General features: G+C 36.5%; 2 protein-coding genes across 2 annotated transcripts in view; both read right to left on the bottom strand.

Moving 5' to 3' along the window:
- Window positions 1-1257: 1257 nt before the first annotated feature.
- LOC123540027 (serine-rich adhesin for platelets-like) lies at window positions 1258-24153 on the bottom strand. Its single transcript, XM_053525828.1, has 5 exons — window positions 24066-24153; window positions 5403-5552; window positions 4577-4876; window positions 4065-4155; window positions 1258-1983 (listed from the first exon to the last, which is right to left on the bottom strand). Exons 1-5 carry the CDS (start codon window positions 24151-24153, stop codon window positions 1317-1319), a joined length of 1296 nt encoding a protein of 431 aa, XP_053381803.1. The 3' UTR covers window positions 1258-1316.
- The window catches only part of LOC123540200 (uncharacterized), an 18707-nt gene continuing 12405 nt past the window's right edge, over window positions 21028-27329 (bottom strand). The window contains exons 6-8 of the mRNA XM_045325019.2: window positions 26361-26493; window positions 25889-25964; window positions 21028-24968 (exon numbers count right to left, since the gene is read on the bottom strand). Of these exons, the coding sequence (XP_045180954.2) occupies window positions 24156-24968; window positions 25889-25964; window positions 26361-26493 (1022 nt within the window). The 3' untranslated portion in view covers window positions 21028-24155. The remainder of the gene's footprint in view (window positions 24969-25888; window positions 25965-26360; window positions 26494-27329) is intronic.

Here is a 27329-nt window from a genome sequence, read left to right as displayed (position 1 = left end):
TCTAGATGGTTGCAGGTATTTCACGACTTAATTAAAGAGTAAACTAGAAGTGTTTCGATCATCATAAAAATGCATGCAAATCATTGGGTATTAGATTGGCGGGGTTAATAAATGTAATCATTATATATAATTATCTTCTGGAGGAGTCGCCTATATGGGTTACCAGTGGCGACTATAAATTAAGAGTGTAAAAAACGTTCAAAATTTAATACATGACCGAGCAAAGAATTTGACTTACTCCATAATCATGTGCATTGCAATTCTAGCATGAAACTGTTATTCTTTTCAATTTTGGGAGTGTTTTAACAGGGGAATAAATTTATGTTAAAAGAGACATTCTCGTTAAACACCTTTTTATATGTGCGCGTTCCATGGCAAAGCGAAAGCGTATTACGGCCCAATGTGGGTAATTCATAACTGGATAAAACACCGCTGTCATTCCCGCGCATTTCACGGAAATTTAATGACGTTGGTGCACTATCCATTTTTTAAAGATTTTTTTACACGTTTTATGTTATAATAGCATTAGGGTATGTTCATCTCGTGTTATAACATCTGCAGAATCCCTCTAAATACGGGGCCTCCGTGGCCGAGTGGTTAAGGTCGCTGACTTCAAATCGCCCCTCATCGATGTGGGTTCGAGCCTCACTCGGGGCGTTGAATTCTTCATGTGAGGAAGCCATCCAGCTGGCTTACGGAAGGTCGGTGGTTCTACCCAGGTGCCCGCTCGTGATGAAATAATGCACGGAGGGGCACCTGGGGTCTTCCTCCACCATTAAAGCTGGAAAGTCGCCATATGACCTATCATGTGTCGGTGCGACGTTAAATCCAACCAACCAACCTCTAAATACGTTGGTACCTACGCCCTACTGGACTTTGACAGCAATTGATCCCTCGGCATTCTGCAGATGTTATAACATGAAAAAAAAACATGCGTTATCCCTACAATATTGGTATCGCGTTTTGGTATCGTACCATAATACTGTCGTCCTTACCAGGAACGATGGCCCTAACAGAAAACCGTACACATCTCTGCTATGTGGACAAATGTACAAATCATACACTTGGTATAATTCACCTTTATTCAGGAAATATGACATTTGTAAAACCACTTTAAGGCAGTTGTATATCCACATAAAGATAGATTTGAAGGTAATTTTCGAAATGCTGCTGTGAACGAGTCTTAAGTTTTGCAGCTTTAAACAAAAATGGAAGTACTCTTGTTTGTTTTGCTAACGATGCACCAATTCTGTTATCCAGTCTGCAAATATACGAAACGAAGCCACTTTTTAACAATGCCAGTTCAGTTACGTGTACTAGTAATTTGGAAAAATAAAGCTAGACCGTGCAGAAGCATCAGCGTTGTTATTTTTGCTGTTACTAATGAAATTGTCAGGATCTGTTTTTAATTCGTTATCTTCATTCTCTGTATTATCTGTTACCTTTGTTTCGGTTTCTGTATTATAAGAGTCAATATTAGGGGTGTTTTTCGGAGCAGAGATAGGTGGTAGTGGTGCGTGTATAGGTGGCGCATCAACAGCTGTCTCGCGTATGGGAGGCAAGCTCTGTCTTCGAGCGTCTACGTCACTCCAATTAGTAACACGATCTACGGCGTCTTGGCGGTCTGTCTCATTCATTTGTGATTTTATACCGTGGAATTCAGGATTTGGCTTCGATAAATCAGATGATGTTTCATCATCATGATCTACGTTATCTGTGTCATCTGTATTGTTTCTACGCGTTTCAATTTTATTACATTTGTTTGATTGACTAATTCCATCTGTGTTTAAGTATCCATTTTCATGAGTTTTGATCGAGTCGGCTGTTGCAACGGGAAGTGCTTTCCCTGGAAGATCGGAGTTTGTGTCTAGTTTCTCTTGGAGTATGGTGCAAATGTCCAATTTCTCCGGAGTGTATCCGGAATTCCTGTCGACTTTTTCCGGGATTCCTGAACTTGAGTCGTCTGCTACTTGATTATCTTTCCTGTAATGATATATCGATTGTAAAATGAAAAGATATATAACACTGGAAGTTGCTTTACTCATGATTTTCTAAATAAAACGTTGTGAGAAACGTTATATATTTTATTCTAAAATATTTATTAAAGATGGTTATACTGAACCGTACGTTTTGAAGACATGATAAAACTGCGAAAAATGAGATAAGATGTCATTTAAAAACGTTTCTCCCAACAATTACAAAACAAATATTTATAACACTATTTGTGTAGTTTTGACTCTAATTGTTATAGGGGACAGGGGGTAATTGCCTTAAAAATTCCGCAAAACTATTTATATTTTCAGGGGAGGGTATCTGGCTAATATATCATACACAAAGCACTTCGTCGTCATTTTTTCAGCCTGTCAATTTATTTACATGTACGATTAAAATGGGTTTAATATCAGGAGTTAGGATTCTTGAACTTTTGACATAAAAATTGTCGAAATTATCTCTGTATTATAATATTTCTTTAGGTCCATTTTGTTGACTTCTATAAGCTGGTCTTCCTTTTAAGTTTCTTATTTTAAAATACATTCCAATCCCCTATTATAGAAACTAAAATACGGTCTTACAAAAGTTAAGACTTGCCTTCTTCCATTTTGGAATTACCTGAAGTAGTTTGATGCTAGATGTGAAATAAAAAAAAAAAGATGACCGAATAGTAAATCTATAGATGTCTCGCTTTTTTCCCCGTATTTCGCTCGACCAGCAAACAGCGATGTAGTCGAAATTGATGAAAATATGTCTAATAAATATTTTTGTTCTGTTTTGCAAAGAGCTGCAAAGTTCGAATATAATACAAAGCGTATGACTGTTACACACAGAATCTTTTATGTTCCAGCGTTACTATACGTCTGAATGGACGTATTATGTTATGACGCCGGTGTCTGTCTGTCCGTCTATCTGTATGTTTCTCCATCCGTCCGTTATTAATTTCGTGTCCGCTCTGTAACTCTTGAACCCCTTGAAGGTGTATAAAGAAACTTGACACAAATGTTCATCACATAGAGACGACCTGCAGAGCGTATGTTTTGGATGGCTCGCACCGAGGTCAAGGTCACACTTGTAGGTCTAAGGTCATATGACTTAGTTTCGTGTCCGCTCTGTAACTTGAACTGCTTGAAGGATTTTTAAGAAACTTGGCAAAAATGTTCACTACATCGAGACGACGTGCAGAGCTCCTGTTCCAGATAGCTCGCTGCAATGTCAAGGTCACACTTAGGGGTCAAATGTCATACCTTCGGACGTATATTGCACCGCATTGCGGTGCTCTTGTTACTTGATGTCGTCACATGTGTTTGCGTGATTTAAGCGAAATATAGAAATTGAAAAAAAGAAGAATTGTTCGCATGATACAAAAAGAAAAAAGATAACGCGTTCGTATGTTTAGCATACAGTATGAAAGAATATACGGACAATTATGTTTGCAGTGTTTGACAGGTAATTAAAATTTTACTTCGGTGATTTAATGACTACAGTGTGGGAAAAGTCAAAACGTGTCATTTGTACAATTTAAACTGTGTGAAGAATTAGCATTAATGAGACATCTAAGTATGTTAATAAACGTTAGGTAGACGGAAATTGATCTTTAAAAATTTTATACATCATATTTTAGGGAAAAACCCCTTAATATGCATAAATTATGATAATGCTTAAATAATTTCACAAAAACTTTGACATGAAAGGTTCGCTAAAACTGTTCTATACATCTTTACATAGCAAACGGTATATTTAGTAAATGCCGATTCTATAAAGGCTACAACCTTTATTTTTGTTTTCGTGAAAGATTCTCTGGTTTGATAAATCGGCAGCTAGATAAATCGACGGGTAGAAAAACTAATACATGGTTTCATCGATCACAGTCATACTTCACATTCAAATTTTAATTAGGTCAGGAAACCCATTAATGAGACAAGCATAAAAAACAACATTACTCTGGGAGAGTCTAGGATTTGTACTTAAAACAGCAATCATCTATGATTTTCATTTAGAAAATACTAAAATCCGCCATTACTTAGATACCTACACTAGTTTATATGAAAATTAAACATTACTTGTCGTACTTTTTGAGTATTTTAATGGCAATGTATGCCCCGCAAGTCAGAAAAGACACGCCCACAATACTCCCAATCACAGCCCCGGCAATCACTCCACCTGAAATATAAAAATAAAGTTTAAAATGTGAAAAAAAAGATTGTATGAGGCATAAAACTCAAAGAAGCACAAAAATAGCAGACCCGCCTTAAAGACGAACAGGAATCGAACCCCCGACTACAGCCGCTCAAAGCGGACACTCTGCCATTGAGTTATTGACTCAGTGGCGGTTTAAGTTAATTTATGAATCAAGTATTATTCTTATTGTTTATCAGCTTTATCTTATTCACAAGCTTCCCACTATAATATGGGTCTGAGGATATCCTTAGACGCATTGTCTTCACTCAGTTGTAATGAGGAACATATGTCTCACTCGGAATTCGAACACACGGTAATGCGGTCTTGTGATATACCTATTGAGCGGGAAAATTTTGAACAGAGATTGAACAAACTGATGGACCCGTCACTAGAATTTTACTACCGTTTGTCGAAGAACCGTCTGTATTTCCTGACGTAGAAGATGTTGACGAGGCGGTGGATATGGTTGCCGTTAAAGTCGACGATGCTGAATTTGACGTTGAAGATGACGACGCTGAAGTTGAGGACGTCGACGAAGACGTTGATGACGTTGACGTCGACACAGAAGTTGATGACGTTGACGTCGACGCTGTTGTTGGTGACGTAGAAATAAACGAAGCACACGTGTCACAGCAAGTACTCAGGTCCGTGTAACTTGGGCACAGAAACGTAAAGCACGAAGCTTTGTCACCGTATACACAATCTGTAATATCAACATTGCAAATTTACACATACAAAGAACTCTTGAACTGCGTTGTTTGAAGACTTTATACCAAGTTTTTTTATTTCATTGAAAAGTATCAAAGGATGGTAAGACTTTAAGCGAACCTTTTTTCCACATTCACTTTGTGTTTTCGTCGCCAATATAATGCATCTTTTACATAATACGTCAATAGTTTTAAAGTACGTCTTATTGTTACCGTATTTGGGCATAATCTCAATATCTAAGCGATTCATTTTAAATACAACCATCACTATTTTTGATACATTTTTCAAGAGAAAGAACAACAGGGTTAAAACTAAAGCGAAAAATCGATTTAGTTCTGACTCTGCTTTCCGTTGGGAAATTTGAAAGTTAAGGAAAACAACCTGACAAATATATTCAGAAATGTCTGGGGAAACAGGCAGGAAATGTGTTGGGACCGGAGTGTCCAAGGTTTTATCAGTTTGGGGCGAAATTGTATAGGACCGAAATGCTCTTACAGCAGATACACAATGAAGTTACATACTTTGATTACTTGTAGCTACCGCATTGCAGGACGCACAACATGTTGCCTCGAAACTTGTATCATAGCATTCAGCATTGTCGTCTGCTACAATTTCTGAGCACGTCTGTCCATCCTTTATAATACCTGCTGTGTCACCGTTAGGACATGATACTGAAATACAAGAAGATGGCTGTGTTTAATTACAATGCGTTCTAGGTTCGTAAAGGTCTGATACGCAACCGATTTTGAAAGACACCTCGGAGTACCGAATAATCAAGACCTTTGCGTGGTTTATCGTTTGATTTACCACGGTTCAGAGTTGAGATGCGCAGGAATATTACCACGAGGGGTGTTAAACCGAATGGTTAAGTATCTAAATATGTGAATGATGAAGCGTGATACTACAAGTTCCATTCCTACAAGCTCATTGAAATTTAATGATAAAAATTATGTTGAACTTTTGTTCATTTTTATAATAATGAACAGGACGTCGTGCGGCTGTTTGACGTCATAACTTTTATATTAATGTTCTCTCACTGATCCGTGCGTCAACCTTTGCTTTCTGCAGAATGAACAAAGCTTGCCTCCCTTTTTTGTTAAACTGACATGTTAGAAGCTATGATATGTGGTAGTGGGCCTGTGCTAACAATCGGAAATGTCCGTACGACTTTGGTATCCTTCGGCCATTAGAACCGCTTCAATTCCAGATGCTTCCCTGATTCTTTAGCGAGACCGCTGTTAAGACTATACAATGTCGGCAAATTTATTTGGAGGAGAGAAAATTCGAACTCATCTCCTGGTTTCGTAACCAGGCGTCTTACTACCCCGAACTTAGCGTCCAAAGGTTTTGTATTCCGTCGTTTTGTCAGTGATAACCATTCCAGCCTTTTAACAACAATGTTTATATTTTCAACACTGACAACGTAAGTGCTATAACTAATAGGTTAATTACTAACTGAAAGATCTGGTGTGAAAAAATTACGCATTCAGTCTAGATTCTTATCATAGGTTTTGCTCTTTTGGATTTAATAAGCAATGTGCACAAAGCGAAATAATGCGTTAAATCGTGAGTGAAAGAAAATATTATGCCACATGCACTGTTTATGTCATCGAATAGTTAAACACCTCGACGAAAATCCAAATGAATACTTTTATATATAAAAGATTTGCATTTAACCGTATGAACGACTTCCATAATACAGACCTGTTTTTTATTCTTAATTATTCTTATCAAATGTTCATTACTAGTACTTTGTTGACACCTGAATTCTTAACCATATATCCACTTAAATGAAATCAAAGTCATTTGAATCAGTTTAGGTTTATTTCTCTCCTATACGTCATTGTCCGAAATACAGGTTATTTGGTATAAATCAACAATCTAAAATATAATATATTCAACCAACTTCTGCAGATCTTCCGATGAAAATGTTCTGTTCTCTGAAAAGTATACCTCGTAAAGCACAAGATTCCGACTACATACCTACCATGTTTCTACGCCTTGGAAATGTGAAAAGGAACGGGAAAATGCATTCTAAAATTGGGGAAACACTTCATTTGAAATCATGGACTCTGTACCACAACGCATTGAGGGCAATCTACCTCATATTGTCACATATTGCCCGCATGCTTGCTAATACTTTATTGTCACATATTGCCCTAATGGTTACCAATACCTCATATTGTCACATATTGCCCTAATGGTTGCCAATACCGCACCTTGTTACATATTGCCCTAATGACTGCCAATAACTCATATTGTCACATATTGCCCCTATACTTGCCAATACCTCATATTGTCAAATATTGCTTCCATTGTTGCTAATACCGGACATTGTTACATATTGCCTACATGCTTTCCAATACCTCATGTCATATATTGCCCGCATGCTTGTCAATACCTCATTGTCACATATTGCCCCCATGCTTGTCAATACCTCATGTTGTCACATATTGTCCCCATGCTTGCCAATACCTCATGTTGTCACATATTGTCCCCATGCTTGCCAATACCTCATGTTGTCACATATTGCCCCCATGCTTGCCAATACCTCATTTGTCACATATTGCCCCCATGCTTGCCAGTACCTCTTGTCACATATTGCCCCCATGCTTGCTAATACCTCATGTTGTCACATATTGCACCATGCTTACCAATACCTCATGTTGTCACATATTGCCCCCATGCTTGTCAATACCTCATGTTATCACATATTGCCCCCATGCTTGCCAATACCTCATGTTGTCACATATTGCCCCCATGCTTGCCAGTACCTTATGTCACATATTGCCCCCATGCTTGCTAATACCTCATGTTGTCACATATTGCACCATGCTTGCCAATACCTCATGTTGTCACATATTGCACCATGCTTGCCAATACCTCATGTTGTCACATATTGCCCCCATGCTTGTCAATACCTCATGTTGTCACATATTGCCCCCATGCTTGCCAATACCTTATGTCACATATTGCCCCCATGCTTGCTAATACCTCATGTTGTCACATATTGCCCCCATGCTTGCTAATACCTCATGTTGTCACATATTGACCCCATGCTTGCCAATACCTTATGTCACATATTGGCCCCATGCTTGCTAATACCTCATGTTGTCACATATTGCCCCCATGCTTGCTAATACCTAATGTTGTCACATATTGCACCATGCTTGCCAATACCTCATGTTGTCACATATTGCCCCCATGCTTGTCAATACCTCATGTTACATATTGCCCACATGCTTGTCAATACCTCATGTTGTCACATATTGCCCCCATGCTTGCCAATACCTCATGTTGTCACATATTGCCCCCATGCTTGTCAATACCTCATGTTGTCACATATTGCCCCCATGCTTGTCAATACCTCATGTTGTCACATATTGCCCCCATGCTTGTCAATACCTCATGTTGTCACATATTGCCGCCATGCTTGTTAATATCTCATGTTACATATTGCCCCCATGCTTGTCAATACCTCATGTTGTCACATATTGCCCCCATGCTTGTTAATAACTCATGTAACATATTGCCCCATGCTTGTCAATACCTCATGTTGTCACATATTTCCCCCATGCTTGTCAATACCTTCTGTTGTCACATATTGCTCTCATGCTGTCAATACCTCATGTTGTCACATATTTCCCCTATGCTTGTCAATACCTCATGTTGTCACATATTGCCCCCATGTTTGTCAATACCTCATGCTGTCACATATTGCCCCCAAACTTTGCCGCCATGCTTGTTAATACCTCATGTTACATATTGCCCCCATGCTTGTTAATATCACATGTTGTCACATATTGCCCCCATGCTTGTCAATACCTCATGTTGTCACATATTGCCCCCATGCTTGTCAATACCTCATGTTGTCACATATTGCCCCCATGCTTGTTAATAACTCATGTTACATATTGTCCCATGCTTGTCAATACCTCATGTTGTCACATATTTCCTCCATGCTTGTCAATACCTTATGTTGTCACATATTGCCCTCATGCTGTCAATACCTCATGTTGTCACATATTGCCCCCATGTTTGTCAATACCTCATGCTGTCACATATTGCCTTCATGTTGTCACATATTACCCCCATGCTTGTTAATACCTTATGTTACATATTGCCCCTATGCTTGTCAATACCTCATGTCACATATTGCCCCCATGCTTGTCAATACCTCATGTTGTCACATATTGCCCCCATGCTTGTCAATACCTCATGCTGTCACATATTGCCTTCATGTTGTCACATATTACCCCCATGCTTGTTAATACCTCATGTTACATATTGCCCCTATGCTTGTCAATACCTCATGTCACATATTGCCCCAATGCTTGTCAATACCTCATGTTGTCACATATTGCCCCCTTGCTTGTCAATCCCTCATGTCGTCACATATTGCCCCCATGCTTGTCAATACCTCATGTTGTCACATATTGCCCCCATGCTTGTTAATACCTCATGTTACATATTGCCCCCATGCTTGCCAATACCTCATTGTCACATATTGCCCCCATGCTTGCCAATACCTCATGTCACATATTGCCCCCATGCTTGTCAATACCTCATGTTGTCACATATTGCCCCCATGCTTGTCAATACCTCATTGTCACATATTGCCCCCATGCTTGTCAATACCTCATGTTGTCACATACTGCCCCCATGCTTGTCAATACCTTATGTTGTCATATATTGCCCCCATGCTTGCCAATACCTTATGTTGTCACATATTGCCCCCATGCTTGTTAATACCTCGTGTTACATATTGCCCCCATGCTGTCAATACCTCATGTTGTCACATATTGCCCCCATGCTTGTCAATACCTCATGTTGTCACATATTGCCCCCATGCTTGTTAATACCTCATGTTACATATTTTGCCCCAGTGCTTGCCAATACCTCATTGTCACATATTGCCACCATGCTTGCCAATACCTCATTGTCACATATTGCCACCATGCTTGTCAATACCTCATGTTACATATTTTGCCCCAGTGCTTGCCAATACCTCATTGTCACATATTGCCACCATGCTTGCCAATACCTCATTGTCACATATTGCCACCATGCTTGTCAATACCTCATGTTGTCACATACTGCCCCCATGCTTGTCAATACCTCATGTTGTTATATATTGCCCCCATGATTGTTAATACCTCATGTTACATATTGCCCCCATGCTTGCCAATACCTCATGTCACATATTGCCCCCATGCTTGTCAATACCTCATGTTGTCACATATTTCCCCCAAACTTGTCAATACCTCATGTTGTCACATACTGCCCCCATGCTTGTCAATACCCCATTGTCACATATTGCCCCCATGCTTGTCAATACCTCATGTTGTCACATATTTGCACTATGCTTGTCAATACCTCATTGTCACACATTGTCTCCACTGTGTTTCTTGAGAAATCTGTAGTCGAATACTGTCGCCAGTATTACTGCAGCCTGCTTGTCAGTACTTCATACTCTATCACATATTGCATCAATGTGGACACATGTTTCTTCTGAGCTCGGTGTTCTTAAAAGGTTCTATGCTTCGTTGTGGCTGAAAGATGAACAGCCAACGCAACGTTTTGTGTGCTGTGGTGGAGGAGGGGTGCTTAAACGTCACACCGATACAATTATGGGCCATAAGGCGGCTTTTCAGCTTTTGGTGGTAGAGGAGTATCCCAGGTCTGATTTATTAATTCAGGCACGAGCGGGCACGTTGGCAAATCCACCAATCTTCCATAAGCCAACTGATTGATTTTCTCACAAGAAAGAAATCTGCACTGCATACGATGTTTCGAACCCACAGTCGTGAGGGGCAGATAATTTGAAGCCAACAGCCTTAACCATGTGGCCAGGGAGGACGCGCACTTTTTCTTTCTTAATTGCAAAGGGGAATTGAATAATCAGTTTCAACCTTTCTCGGCGTTGCACAGGTTTAAACTGCTGAGGTCATTAACTGCGTGATGACCTTGATATTCACCAGCATTTATTTATCATTCAATAAAAGCAATTAACGTTTGACCTATACATTAAGTTCAATAGCATACATACTTCCTTATTCTCAAAGAACTGGAATCTAACTCAGTCAGACTAAGCTGAAAGGTGCGTGCCGGTCGCGAAAACTTTTGGCGACGGTTACGAAGTCTGCTCATTTCCTGCTCATACTTCTCCTTTCGTGCTCACGTTTAATGGGATTTGCCGACATATCAATACTGGTTCAGATCCTTTCAATAATAGTACTCTTGTTTATATCAGTACTGATGCCACATCGACACATTTGGCGCCATACAGGTGCCGGAAAAAAGAGTGCTATACCATATTATTCCGCGGGACATATAACCTCTTCGCCGTGCTTTAATAACATTAGAACATGGTTCTACTCCATGTTAAGGGTTAAATCTGAATGATATCAAGGACAAACACAAACAAACAACATTTAAACCGACAGTTCGTACTGTAAACAGCTTGAATAAAAGAGACAGATTATTGGCCGTTCAAAGTTCGAAGTTCATTAGGTTCAATGACACTTAGAGATTTGAACGATATTTGAACAAAATATTTTGGCTACGCGTCTTGAAGTAAGAAGCAATTAAAAGCAAAATTGAAGTGAGAAATTTTCAATTCATGCGGTATTCTCCAGACTGCAGAATTATTTTTTGTTTATAATAACGGCTGTTACAAAAGCTTGCTCTATGTGACCTTAAGTACTTACATTCAAAATATACAATAAACGGCTTGTTTTTTTTGTTTTTTTTTGTTAATATTACACCACTATTTAATTCCTCTTGAATTCTGAAAGAGTTTCATATAATAACTTTTATTCAAAATATAAATTAAACAATTAAATATTGAATCTCAACATTTGCGAATGGTTAACAAATAACGCCTTTAATAAAAGATTAAAAATTCATACAATAAGTGTCAAAGGTACCACATTAATTAAACTTTTCAACTACTTTTACAAAGTCTTAAGATTTGTCTTTTATTTTCTTTAAATGGAAGTAAAAAAATCTATTGCCGTGTGTTAAAAGATTAACAACCCCTTCACATTTTTACACATAAGAAACATTTTTGTAGGCTGATGACAAGAGTTTTGAAGTGCACAAATGTTTGATTTCGTTTTCATAAGAATATTTTTGTTTGTCCTCTATTTTTTCCGTTCCATGCCAGAAAGATTTTCTGGCGGATTTGATTCACTTTTTAATTGCTGAACATTGGTAGGCCAAAAGAGGTCGCCCCGTATATGAACACGGCGTTCCTGTCTATTCAGTAACTTTTCTTAGGCCGGTCAAGGACGTAAATGTGGGAAACTGGGAAGGGGGATAATTAAATGGCGTGCAACATCATTCACTTCCACCCCACCCCATCCTCCTGCTTCTCACCAGCCCCTGTCTAGCACTGGAGGGGGTGGGGGCATAATAAAGTTAGGTATTGTAAAAACGTTCCGTAGTTTTGATAAACTTTTGAACAGCTGTAAATATTTTTTTTCATCGTCTAACCAGTAGCTAGTATGATTCGTTGAAGTTTAAATATGGGACAATGAAATAGGTTATGTTCACCATCTTCAACTAAATATCCACAGTTGCATGTCGATTTTTTTCTCGAATGATTTTTGAACAGATCATCATGTAAATTACTACAATTATTTCTTAGGCGCAAGTTCACAAGTTTACAAGTTTATTCAATACTCAATTCATGTAGTACATGACAATATGAGCTATAACATATATACAAATTACGATATATAAAAGATATATAAGGAGGGAGATACGTTTTTAATAGTAGTCAGCATGCATTTATTAACTTCAATGTATATTACTTCTACATAGAAATATCAAATACAAAATGGCCCCATAGATAATAGGTGGCGTTTCTAACAGAGACGAATTAATAAAACCAGTTAGTGCATTGAAAACAATTCAAACTTTGCATAATACAAACAGTTCTCAAAATTTACCAGTTATGAAATTTCATAATAATGTCCTTTACAAACATACAAAAATGTCTATATTTATCATATGTGTAACCGAAAAAAAAGTCTGTATCCGAACAAAAAATCCTTAGGTACTTGTGGCGCTTTAATAATCTCTTTCATTTTTTATTTAAATATATTTAACGAATTTGAATCGCGAACAGCAATATCAATAATAAATGATATATTGTATGTCTCTGTACGTCGATTTACTGTTGCGTAATTGTTGCTATTCCTTAGTGAATAAATTATCGTTTCTGATATAAATGAAGGGGAAATAGTTTCTACGTATTGTAGAAGAGGACCATTTTTTTGCTTTGTAGACCGTAATCAACCTCTGAATTTTACGCCTGTCTGAAAGAGAAACCCAACCTACTTCTTTGATCATAAAATGCACCCGTCCTACACAGCCGAAGCATACTCTAATATGGGACCCATGTATGAAATACAGGTTTTATTTAGGGTGGATCGTTTTAGTTTAGATTTTAATGCACGCATTCTACTTAAAACAGGATATATTTTCAATGTGCTCGTGCCATTTTAAATCTGTAGAATGTTAAGTCTATATAATGGCTTATGATGATCTACAAAATCAATAGAGATGTTGTTAACCCTTATCATGCTGGACACGACTGATTCTGCCTTTGCGGCCAGTGTAGATCATGATCAGCCTGCACATTCGTGCAGTCTGATCATGATCTGCACTGTTCGCCATTCAGTCAGTATCTTTTTGGTAAGCACCCCTTTTAAAAGTTAATGGTACTGTCCAAATTGGAAGATGGACAAGTTCATTATAGATATTTAGCAGAGTAAGGGTTAACACGGAGATCATATGACTTGCCACCTTTAAAGTTACCGCATACCTACGAAATAAAGTCTTAAGACTGTTAGTAGGCATGCTCGCATAGAAATATAGCCATTGATTTGGACATGTATTTGAAGATGAATAAATTGCCTCTTGAAATCTTAAAAAGAGTTTGGAAAGTGTTATCCAATATTTGAATTAAACACTTGAATCACTTAAACATAGTTGACACATCGCGCCTCTAAACTTAAGATTAGAAAACAAACAAGAATGTAGCTTGCCATATTATTGTGTATAGTATAACATTTTAAATTCTGTCCAAGACAGCAATGTCCCTAGCTTTCGGACTGTATGGTATAGTAGATCCATATTTACAACAGACATTCTTTCGTTCACGTACATTTCGTCGGAATTCTCCGGATGGTTTGAAATTATGGCCGAAGGATGCCGAAATATCACACGGAGAAATACGAAATCACACGGAAATAGCCGAATGTCATTACAGGTGCATTTCCTCGACGCCAAAGTACACAAGAATTGGCAAACAAGGAATAAACAGCTTATTTTCGTAAACTAAATTGTTTTGCCTTGCTTTGTAACAAAAAAATATGGGCTGCTAGGCCTCTAACTTAACTGCTAGGCTGCTTTCACGCACATTGAATATTACATCGAAGCAGTCATTTTTATTTGATATTATTATAACATCATGCTCTGTGCAAAAGTACACGCTTATAAACAAATATAAATATAACCACTAACAGCTAGCTTTGTCGTGCAGCATCTTATTTTTCACCACCCCCGCCGGAATAGGCACCGGTAGTTCTGCCAGACGTTGTAAATTCAGACCTTTTACATTAATTAATACAGCATGTTTTACTAGTAATTAGACAATGCCACAATGACAACATGTTTTGTGACCATACATTCTTCCATTCAAATATAACAAAGAATCGCCTGTTCTTCACAGTATTATGGCGATGTGACGTAATTGCCCTTTCAATTTTAAAGACGTTTTAATATAAAGTTAAATATTAAATGTTTGAATTCAACACTTGAAAATGGTCGACAAATCATGTTTTTCAGCGTAAGATCAGAAATCACCCTGATTAAGTGTCTAACATGCCACATTTATGGCTGGGCTTGTCTTTGACGTTATTTCACTTATTAAAATCTGAAAGCGGTTGATAAGTGCTATATGAGCCGCGCCATGAGAAAACCAACATAGTGGCTTTGCGACCAGCATGGATCCAGACCAGCCTGCGCATCCGCCACCCGCGCAGTCTGGTCAGGATCCATGCTGTTCGCTTTCAAAGCCTATTGCAAGTAGAGAAACCGTTAACGAACAGCATGGATCCTGACCAGACTGCACGGATGCGCAGGCTGGTCTGGATCCATGCTGGTCGCAAAGCCACTATATTGGTTTTCTCATGGCGCGGCTCATTTGATATCTAAATTAAACAATTGGATATTGGAACTCAACACTTGAAAATGATTGACAAAACATGCCTACTAACACAAGATTAGAAGTCACACAATAGGTGTCGAATGCCATACATTAATTAAACATTTTAAATTCTTTTCAAGACATTAATTTCATCTATGATTTTTATTTACTTTTTCGTGTTTGCGTTGTATCAAAAGGTTGACAAGGAATCCACAGCTCTGTTATTTTTTACTTAACCTCAAAGGTGATATAACATTCTTATTTCCATTTAGAACACACCACAAAACATGTTTAATAGCTGATCGGTACCTAAGAAAATAATGTTCAGACAAAACACGTACCTCCATTATCATAATCATTACTATTGCCAGTACATAACTAATCAGATAATGTGAATATACCTTCACTACAGTTGTATTTACGTGAAGCTACTCCCCATTACATCACTACATTTACGTGAAAATATTCCCCAGTTACATCAATATACGAGTGCTAGAATTTTTCGTCAAGTTGACAAACGAAACGATTTAGCAATTACTAACATTTTAAGTCATAATAGCTGTCGTTTGCAAGTGCTAAAGGGATAACAAGCAAATATATTTATATTACATATCAACATTGTTGCATCGGGGGCGTGGATAGCGAACAAAACATAAATTTCTTTTTTTTTTCAAATTAAATTTGATATTTTATTTCATAGATTATCGTTGTGTTTTTTCCCCCTTTTTTTCCAAAAGTAAAAATATAAATTACTGCATATAAAACATTTAGTTATAGTATCTATAAACCTTGAACACAACTCCGATAACTTTGTTGTCTTGCTTATTTCAGGGGAGGGCCGTTATTAATCTTGGAAAAAACTTGTGGTCCAACCCATTTGCTGTTTACAAAACCTTTAGCCTGCTGGCGGCAAGTGATTCTGCCTTTGCGACTAGTGCAGACCAAGATCATGGTCTGCACTGTTCGCTATTCGGTCAGTAAATGTTCTGTGAACACCCCTCCGAATAATAAATGGTATTGCCCAAATTGAATGATGGACCAGGCCATTTTAGAAATTTAGCATGCTAAGCTTCGTCATATGTGTGTTTATTGTAATGTGTTATGTGTACCAATGTATTGCATGTTCTAGACTTATATTAGCAATAAAATATGATCATCATTAAATCTAAAAAAAGAATTGCCAGGATTAATATACCAATTACTTTTTTTTCGCGATGTTTAGTATACTAATGTCAACAGAAAATAAATTAATGTTTATCGACTGTTAAAATTTGAATGAGACCAAAATACCTAAGGAAATATAAGGAGGGAAATCATTTGCATCAAAATAAACATTCTTTATATGTAATTAGACCTTAGACGACAAAAACCAGCGTTTAAGGCAAAATCTAATGGGCTCTTTTAAATATTCTTTATTATAAGTAATTGAAACAGACGCAACTTTATGGTTTTTTTCTTATTTACGTAATGTTACCTTTTACTCCAAGTGCAGAAAAAAAACTATAGGAAAAGGTACGTTTATAAGGATGTCTGTCTCAGTGTTAGATCGAAATTTCTTGTATAACAGACAGGATTTTCCCGTGTTTTTGCCGGTGCTGAAAAAAACTTATCTTACATCCCGGGGTGTAATATGACTCCACTCTGGCTCCAGGTGACTTCTTCTGTGCAATAGCCACACAGGAAATCCTGGGTTTCAGACATAGATGACTGAGGGCCTGGGTTGGACTCAACATTTGAGGATTGATTTATCAGGAGAATGAATATGTATATCAGTGTAGTTTTACTCTTGTGATGTTTATCCAGTATGTGTCTGTTTTTCATAACTTTACTGAGGGAGACGATGCAGGATGATGTTTCGGTCCTGTTGTCATCGGACGTGAAAATTGTTCCTACTTGTGTTTTATTTTGGTCATAGTTTGAGTTTATGTAAGTTGACTTTATACAAGTCAAACATAAGATAATGGAGAATAAGTAGAAATGCATGTTTTGGAAATACACAGAAGACAAATCACATGAACAAGGTGTTAGACACAGATGATATGTTATCTTCACTCAGTGCCGCTGCCCACTGAGACTAAATGGTACACAAACAAATGAGCGGTATTAGTAATATGAAAGAGAAAGGGTGCAAAAAGGCATGCATTTGATAATATACCAAAAATTTGTTGGAACTTTAACCAAAAATTGGTAAAAAACAGCGAAAAATCACGTTGTTTACATTTTGGAAACAACGGAAGTAATTGAAGAGTACTCAATGTACTAATATAATACTCGGATGGACTAGTATCCGGCCGCACGGAAAACTCAGTTTTCCCTCAAGAAACTGGACAGGACTACCTGTTACAGACAGGAATACTAATTTTACCTGTTACCCAACAAATTTTAGGTGGTACAATAGTCTAAAGATGTGAATATAGAATATAATCGAGAAAAAAGAGCTCGAAAAATTTCGTGACTGCCCCGACGCTCTGACGTCACTTATAACAATCTCAAGCTATCAGTCTCAGATATCAGGATTTATCAACCCGAAAAGAGTTATATTCACCAAGCCGAAGGCTTTTTGAGGGTTGATAAATCCTGATATCAACCTATGAAAAAGTCAATAATTGTTTTATTACATGAATAAATGTATAGTCAGTCTTGTTATTACAATTGTGTCTTCCTTATTAAGAAATAAGGAAATAAATATAAATTTAGACCAAATCAGGTTGATATTGGTTTTCCAAGCATTCCAAATATCGCATTGCCTCATGCATTATCACATTATCGATAAGCACAGGAAATTAACGTCCGTTAACCGAAAATTAATGACGTCATGGTGTTTCATGGAGGTAAAACAGCGAATATTTCAGTTTTAGTTTCTCATCTTCAGCGTAACATCGTGTATCCTTATGAAATAATTTATTTCCATCAATAAATTAAGCAAAAAACAAGAAAATACAACTATCAAGGCATTTGATTTTATACGGTTTATAACCTCTTGACACACTAAACTTTTCTTACTATAATATAAGTAAACATGTAATAAACAGGTAAATACATGGGAGAGTGGTGCCTTTGAGTGATAATGGCCCTGGAAAAAGATAATAACCCTCGGCTTATTATCACCTTGCCAGGGCCATTATCACTCAAAGGCACCACTCTTCCATTTATTAAGTATACTTAATAATAATAATACAAAACTGTTCGACTTAGAGAGTAGACACGACTAAAATTCCATTTTTTTTTAGTAATTCAAGGGCCATAATCCAATTAAGAGTGCCTAGGGAGATGGGCGTATAAAAAGATGCTCAGTGCAGTGTAGTCGCATAATAAGCTGTGTATAAATCTGGTATGTGTTTTCCTTGGAAAAACTTGACTGACAGAAACAGCTGATCTAAACAAAACTATTCTTCAGCAAATCAAACAAACACAGAGTCGCAACATATCTAACTTGAACTAGCGATCATCAAGACAAACATTCTGACCAAGTTTAATAAAGACTGAGTCATAACTGTGGCCTCTAGAGTGTTCAAAAGCTTTTACTTTGATCTGGCCTACTGACCTAGTTTTTGACCCAGATGACCCAATTTCGAATTTGACCTAAAGATCATCAAGACAGACAACAGACATACTGACCAAGTTTCATAAATATTGGGTCACAACTGTGACCTCTAAGAGTGTTCACAAGGCTAATGTAAACGGATGCCGGACAATGACCGGTCACAATTATATGACAATAGCTCATCTTGAGCACTTTGTGCTCTGGTCAGCTAAAAATCAGGCATCCGGGCTTGGTCTTGATATATCTACCCCTGAAAATCAGAAAATACCAAGAATCGAATTTTCAAGGGCAGATATTTCAAAATCAAGGCAAGGAAACTGTACATTTTAATTTATATTTTTGTTTCAAACTTCATTTGCAGTCAATACACACATTTTAGGATGGATTACACCAAACTGGAAGTGACTACTCATTGCTTATTGTATTGAGAAAATATCTAGACCATTTTCATTGTGAATTTCCTGGAATAAAGTTTGTTCTTTGCGAAAAATGTCTACCTATGTAATTGCAAAACGGCTGTTTTCATTCAGTGCATTTTTAGAGGGTGATGTTTCTCAGAACAGATTATGTTTCTTATATACAATATAACATGTCAATATTTTTCTATATTTGATAAGAAGATATGTTATACTAAATGACCATATATGGTTTTCATATCATTGAAATGCTCTAAAGTGCTGAAAATGAGGTCTGAATGTTTTATTGTAAATATGAAATAAAGAAGAAATTGAATTGGTAGAATGTAACCTTTTAAAGGAACTCGATCCATGGGACAGACTAGGACTTTGCAGTATCATTTTGTCATGTTCATAGTTAAGGACTTTGCCACAGTGTCTATATTGAAGTGGGGCAAAATATTCTTACGGACAGAATTTCTTCTTTAAACTGTGTTTACTGACAGAGAATCAAATCAAAAACAGGAATATGAAATAAAACAGGTCATAGGTACCCAGCCTTGGTCATGAAATATATATGCCCTTGAAAGTCAGTTAATTCAAGATCAAGCCTTGGTAACTATGATTTTTAATACATATTTCTGTTTTAAACTTCACTCTCGGTCATTAAACAAAGTTTAAAGAAATTCTGTGTGTAGGAAACTCTTTGCCTATAATCATATAGAAAACTGTTCTTTAATTGTAGAACAACATGGTACTACGCTGAATTTATCAATAATGACTAGAATGCATAGCTTAAACATTTAGGATAAGTTATAATACTTCTGAATATTCTATTATTTATGTTTTTGAGGTTTTTCTTAGTTTGATATCAGTTGGGGTATGTCCCTTTAAATGTCTGTAAGCATATGGGATGGACTGCCACAGCCTTATGTGTTAAATGGACTTACAATCAGGACTGTGTATTGACTAGAATAACTTTACAGAACACAGAATTTTACTCTTTATAGAATTTTCTGAATAAAAACCAGAGTAACGCTAGAATGTTAACAGTCAAGTTGGTCAAGTTGTTGACAGACAAGTGGCAACCAAAATATCTTACCTTGAGCATTTTGTGTCCTAGTGAGCTAGAAAGTTACAGAAACAACACTGACTTCTTGGTGGTCAAATAAGGTCCTGGGTTCATGTATACCTGTCTAGGTACTGGAAATGTCCGATATTCTATTGTTTGGTGTTTTTTGTTCAACTAAAAGACCAGTATCCATGAAAATGGGCTTGTAGGGTAAAAGTGACTACACCGAGCACCTGTCTCTAGAACTTAAATGCATAAATCAGATACTAGTAGTTTCTAGGAAAACCTAACCTTCTCCGAGTCAGAATTATAAGGAAGTGTCTAGGGATATGGATCCGTACCTCTAAAGCATGGTTCTTTAGGTAAAGATCCACACCTCTAGACAAGCCTGTTATGGAATGGTTAGTACAAACCATTCTTTCCAGATATTGTGGGTTGTTTTATCTCTGCTGCAAATGAAATACAAAATAAGGAGGTATGTACTCCTAGACCATCCTATTTGTAAATGATTGTAAATGAGTAACAGAAAATAACTAGACTTGTAACCACAGGACACTGGTCTCCCACCAACCTTCCTGTCACTGTATGGTCATGATGTTACTTGTTGACAAAACAAGACTAAGAAAACTTTTATATTACTTTGGCTTGTGGTTACATGATAATAATGCCTCAGTTTTGGGTGAGTCAAGGGCTGTAACTCTGGTTTTGTTGAGTGGAATCATAAACAAATCCCCAAATACACAAACTGACATGATATATAAATATTCCTTTATGGTTTCATAACTCTAGGTAAAATACGTTTTGAGATCTGCATATGCATGATAAAAATTCAACAGACAAACAGACAGATGGACAAGGGCATATCTAAGTGCCCTACCAAAAGTTTTGGTGGGCATAAAACTGTAACAAAACAAAATATATTTTGAAACACTGGTTTTATTTGAAAGTTATGTAAAGAACAATATTAACAAGTGTCTCCAGCACATTATTATACAACCATCATACATAAATGCTTTTATTAGGATCACTTTTACAAGGGTTTACACCAACAAAATGTATGTATAACCATATTGTCAAGAAATTTAAATCTGAAACTTTTCAGCTTTTTGTTGGTACAATCATTTCTTTACATACTGTCTGAAATTGCAGGAACAGAAAAATATTAAAGAAATTTGTATCCCAAATGTTAGTGACTAGAAAAAAATAAATATTTTCGCAAATTTTGAGGGTGTCCCAATACTAAGGGTGTCCCAACACTTGGGTAAAATATAATATACTGCAAGATCCAGTTATAAGTTATACATCTTTACAATAAGTTATAAAGTTCTCAATGGCAACAGGTTCATTCTGGATTTTAAAGATGTATTCAATGTCAATTTTGTGTCCAAAAATGTACTTTTTCTGCTTTAAAAGTCTAGTCCATGAAAATTTTTGTTGCTTTTACTCTATATAAGATAATTAGGCGTAAAAAAAAATTTGTTTGTTTACGGTATCCAGACCGACCCTAAATTTTTGGCCTGACCCTAAATGTTTTTATGCCCTTGGAGAATATTTTTTTCAACTTTTTAACAAAAAATTGCAAAACTGCACTTTTTATGCTTTAAACATGCTCAGTGATGTTAAAAATTAACTTACTGATGCTCTAAAGGCATAACCCCCTTGTTTGTATTCATTTTTTGACACAAAAATATTTTCTGAAAAGTCTCCCTTAATAAAAAAAAAAAAAAATTTCCAACCTACCTACCCTAATTTTTTGGAGCATGTTACCGGAAACAAAGAATTTTTTTTTTTAGGCCTTAGACAATTTCATAAAAATCTATCAGCAAAATAATGTTAAAATTGAATTTTTAAACTGTTTGGTGTCCAAATTATAATAGCAAAATAAAATTTAACAAAAAAGCTTTTTTTACAGGTTATTTGGAAAAATAAAAAGGATCTATTATCATCCTTAGTTCTTTATAATGATGAATAATGAAAGAGCACAGATGTGCGAAAACTAACGTAAGGGCTTTACGACCAGCAAGGATCCAGATCAGGGCACATCCATACTAATTGTTTATCCCCCCCATTCTGAAATGCAACTGATAAGCAAACAGTATAGATCCAGATCAGACTAAGCAGACGCGAAGCCCTGATGTCGATTTTCTCACAGCTGTGCTAAAAATATATGGTCAAACTTGTCACAAATTGAAAGAGAAATTGAGTATACACCTTGGTACTGAAGAGATAGATCAAACAGTAGGTGTCATTACTGAGTACAGATGAAAAGTTTTATTATTATATATTTATAAATTTGCATATCAGAATGACTGCAAATGTATGTACAACACATCGAAGAATTAACGTTTGGATCCAAATTAATGTTTGAATTCTTTACACTGAGAAAACTGAATCATAAATGTCGTAATTTCAAATTTAATAATGACAAAAGTGTGACCCAGAGAGTTTTAAGCAGTATTATTTTTAAAAATCACTTTACTAAAGTTGTAAGAAAATATTTTTCTTCCGGAATCCAACAGTCACTCTGTTTTACCTGAAAAAGTACAGGCCACCTACACTCTTCACCATTGTTGCATTATTAATGCCAGGTAAGTAATGACATTTAGTTTAGTTTGTTTGACTAAAACAGCAAATATAAGTCTCTGTATCATGTGTCTATGTAAAAATGCCTTGATGTTTCACATTTTTTTAAATGAAGTCCTTTCAGAATTTGTTTGAGATTATATTTTGTAAAAGAAACCTTTGACATACATTTCAGATGCAATTTTTGACAAAATATCGTTGGAATATATTTTAGAAACTAAACTACTTGCTGGAGTGACAACTGAATACAATTCTGCCACAAAACATCTGTTTGACCCTTATTCATCAATGTTTACAGTCTAAAATTCAGAAACTTGCAAATTTTTAATTGCCATAACTTAGTCTATAGCACATTCATAGTCATACTGATTAAATTTTGCTGAGAAGCCATTAGTCGCAGACTTTAAAAGTTGATGAAAATCAGTAACCTCCCACCAAACCACCACAGTTCTGTTAATGCAGACTTATACTTTATCTTACACTATATACACCACTTGCTCTTGACATCTGGTACTGTTAAGGTAGTGGAAATGTTATGTCAAGCAACAAATACCATACTCCCCTTATGTACATTTGTGTAGTTTTTGCACTCTTCAAATTTTTATGAAAATCCATGAGCACTATTATATTCAACTAAACATTTACCTCTGAAGGATGGCAAACTGCCAGACAAGAATATGTAATCATATGTAAACTGCCGAGCATCATAATGGGTCCTCTACCAGGTCTACTTTAAAGCTACACATTCCAACATTTCTGGTACAAATGAGTCACTCTTAAAGTTTTGAAAACATAATGGTAACACATAATTTCCATGTGATCGCATAATTTTTGCGTGATATTTTGCCATTTTTCATACCATAACGTAGCTCATACGGCTTTCAGTTCACACTGGTGAATGCTAAAATCACACACAGCAAAAACATAATCATAATGGAAATTTTTGATTGTTGTTAAGTGCTCCACTATCTTAAAATCTGTTATAATTTTATTTTGTAAAAATGGCATCTGATACAGACTTACTGAGATGAGTTTTACAAAATATCCTTGTAAAGTGCAAAAATACTGTTTTGAAAGAAAAAATATATACTGGTATACCGGTACATCATTTTGTAGAAATTTCTGTGTAAAGTGAAGATATCCAAAAAATTTGGACTTTAACTGACCAAACTTTGAAGTAATCTAGCCAAAATTATATTCCATACTGGAGGATGTAAATTTGCAAACTTTATCACATTCAAGATAATCCATTGTTTACTGCAGCATTCGCCATTGGCAAAACTTTTCAGAATGTCATACGAACAGCACTTTCTCGTTTTTCTTTAAATATGCCATTTTAATACATAATTCTCTCTCTTTACACTGACTAACCTTCTTCAAGAACTTTATATGCAGCACATAATTTCCCTTCAACTTTAAACACAGTTTTCTTTGGTATATCCTGATACATTGCACACATGTTTACTCCAAGAAATCAATCAAGTCCACGAGTATTGCCACTGATAACCGAACCACGTCCACGCAAATGTCATCTCTACCACGGGATTTCATTACATCCAGCAGCTTCTCATACATGGCACCTATCTGATTATTATCCATCAAGATTCCTTCGTTCAGAACATTGTTCATGCACGTGAGCCGCACCCATTGCATTTTGGGAATCTCTGCACAAGCCTTTGCGAGTTCAAGTTGGCTTTCAAACTGCATAATGTTACCCGACATATCTAACCCTTTCAGACACACGAGATTGTTTGTTAGAATCTCACACAGCTCTTTAACTCCTGAGTCCGGAAGATGGTTCTGTGACAGATTTAGCAACGTCATTTTCGGGAAGTGTTTCATTGTTCTTAAAATACTCATCGGTGCTATTCTATCACTTTCGTATATTGAGAAACTGCACAGTTTCGATATATTCAGTTCTCTCAAATGAGGTGCGTGTTTAGATTTGGCCAAGTTATTGAGATCCATCTCGTTGAGATCACAGCCTCGAACACTGAGGTAGTCCAGCGGCATTTTTAACGCATCCAACAGCTCGCCTAAACAACCAATAAGAAAGTTAAAACTGATGTCTAGACGGTGTAAATGATGGAATGAACTGAGCATGTTGCAAAGTCTAGATCGCGTGACTGTTCGACTACGTGTGATACCCTCCTGCAGGTAGAGATTGCAGTCCTGTATATCGAGGCTATGGAGATTGGTGAACTTCATGATGTCTGGTGAGATGATGTGAAGAATACCTTCCTCTAGTTGCCGCAGTGACAAACCGTCCAATAACTAAAATATAATCAATAAATAAATAAGTAGGTCATATGTGAATATGTTTGATTTTGGTTTAAAGTAGCAGACCCGTAACGAGAATTGGAATTTCTCCGGTTATGAAAAATAATTTTTCAGATATGGCTGAATGATGCTGAAACTGTAAACTTAGTACTGTAAAATCATTTAATTTCGTGGGCATGAAATTTCGTGGTATTGGTCAACACAGCAATTTCGTGGGGATATGAATTCGTGGATTTCAACTTTTGAACATTAACTGAATGGGAATTTTACTTGTTCTTTGGGATTAAATTTCGTGGATTGACTTACCCACGAAAATTAATCCCCCACGAATATTAATGACTTCACAGTATATGCAACTGCAAATGAAGAATACGTAATCACATGGAAACTGCTGACCGTCATTTCCAGTCCGCTACCTTAATGCTTTTGTTCTCTGCAAGTAACTGACAACATTTCCACACGAATCACTGGCAGAGAACAAATGACTTCAGACACTGGATAAATAATTTCCCAAATAAATTTGTTAGTGAACAGAGGATATTCCTTTATTTTCATAAATGCAATACTGAGGGAGACAACTACTTTTTTCAGTACCATATACTGCAGATCCGAGTCAGTGCAAAAAGACCTCGCTGCTAGTGCAGCACTGGCCATTATATAAACTCTAGTTTATCTCCATACTAATACACTAGGAACATCAATCGTTTACAAAAGATGAAATGTAAGGGTAGATTTCCCGGAAGCGCAAAGCACCCCAAACACAGCCATAGAGCCATGCATAGCAAAGTCGGCCCACAACAAAAAGCAGCTTATCTCTATTGCTTTCTCCAATTTATCATTGCAATCTATAGATTTATTCACATGCAAACTTGGCACAAATTACATGCAGACTGAATAAAGCACAATGAGCCTACCCCTGTATCTTGACCTTTGAGAACAAGGAATGGTGCTAGAGAATCTGTTATCACATCCCCTTCTACAAGCTCTGATCTGTAAAATGAATAAATACAATTCATAGGACTATTCAGAAATAAGATATAAGGCCATAATGACTCAAAACTGCTGATGTAGTTGATTGATTGATTGATTTTGTTGGGTTTAACTTCGCACCGACACAATTATAGGTGAGGTCTTATAGTCACATTCCAGCTTTGATGGTGGAGGAAGACCCCATGTGCCCCTCCGTGCATTATTTCATCATGAGTGGGCACCTGGGTAGAACCATCGACCATCCGTAAGCCAGTTGAGCTGGATGGCTTCCACGCATGAAGAATTCAACACCCGATGTGAGGCTCAAACCCACATCGATGAGAGGCAAATGATTTAAGTCAGCGACCGTAACCACTCGGCCATGGAGGCCCCTATATATAACTGTTAAATACGTACTTGATGTGAATATTTGACACTGTGACAAATACTGGTGTAATGGAACGTAGACAGTTACTGATCATGTAATCCATGAAGAACATGTTGTTTGTTGTGAAGTGAGCGCCGTCTATCTTTACCTCCATTCTCTGACCTAAAAACAAAACAAACATGATAAATAACTTACGACTTATAGTATCTGTTTAGTATTACATGAGTTTTAACGTAACTCGCCGATAGTTTGGGTGAAATTTTTTAAACTGTTTATTTCCACCAAGTTTTGCATAGAATGTATATATGATACCCAAAAATTACAAAGCGGGTGAATATAAAAGTTAGATATTGGTAAAAATACAAGAAGAATGTAAATCTTCTGCATGATTTCAAAAGCATTGCAATGGTTTACTACCTTCTACACAATGCTTTTGGTTACTTATAAGAATATCCTGCAAAAGTCTTTTGTCAGTAAGTTTGTAGCACTAGTCACTTTCAGAGTATTTGTACTCTTTTAGAAAAGTTATTTTTTTACCTAAAATGTGTGGGTTTGTCCCTTTAGGTAGTTTTGCACGTTTGAAAAACCGGAAGTGATGGCGTAATGTCATTTATCGGTAAACGTAGAATAAAGGCTGGATTCGGCATACAGAAATGATTATCAATTTAAGAATGAATCGAAACCTGTGAGAAAATTTATTACAATGACACTGTTGCTATATTTCTAAAGTCAAAATATGATATTAAATGATATTAAAACATACAGCACGTTAAAAAATCAAAATAATGTCTTTAAATTAACGTGAAATGTCTGGTTCCCTTTAATCATGGTCAAATATCTCAAAAATAAGCACACGGTCATATACATTTTATTTCACCAAATTATAGGTCATGTGTTTATTTACAACTGTGAGAAGTTTCATCAAAATCTACATTGTAGAAAAAATTCTACTTGCAAAAATGTTACGAAAGTTATGATTTTCCCATACACTCCCATTA

The sequence above is a fragment of the Mercenaria mercenaria genome, chromosome 16, assembly GCF_021730395.1.
Source record: "Mercenaria mercenaria strain notata chromosome 16, MADL_Memer_1, whole genome shotgun sequence".
NCBI lineage: Eukaryota > Metazoa > Mollusca > Bivalvia > Venerida > Veneridae > Mercenaria > Mercenaria mercenaria.
The sequence above is the reverse complement of the archived record's forward strand: the minus strand, read 5'-3'. Positions and strand labels throughout refer to the sequence as shown.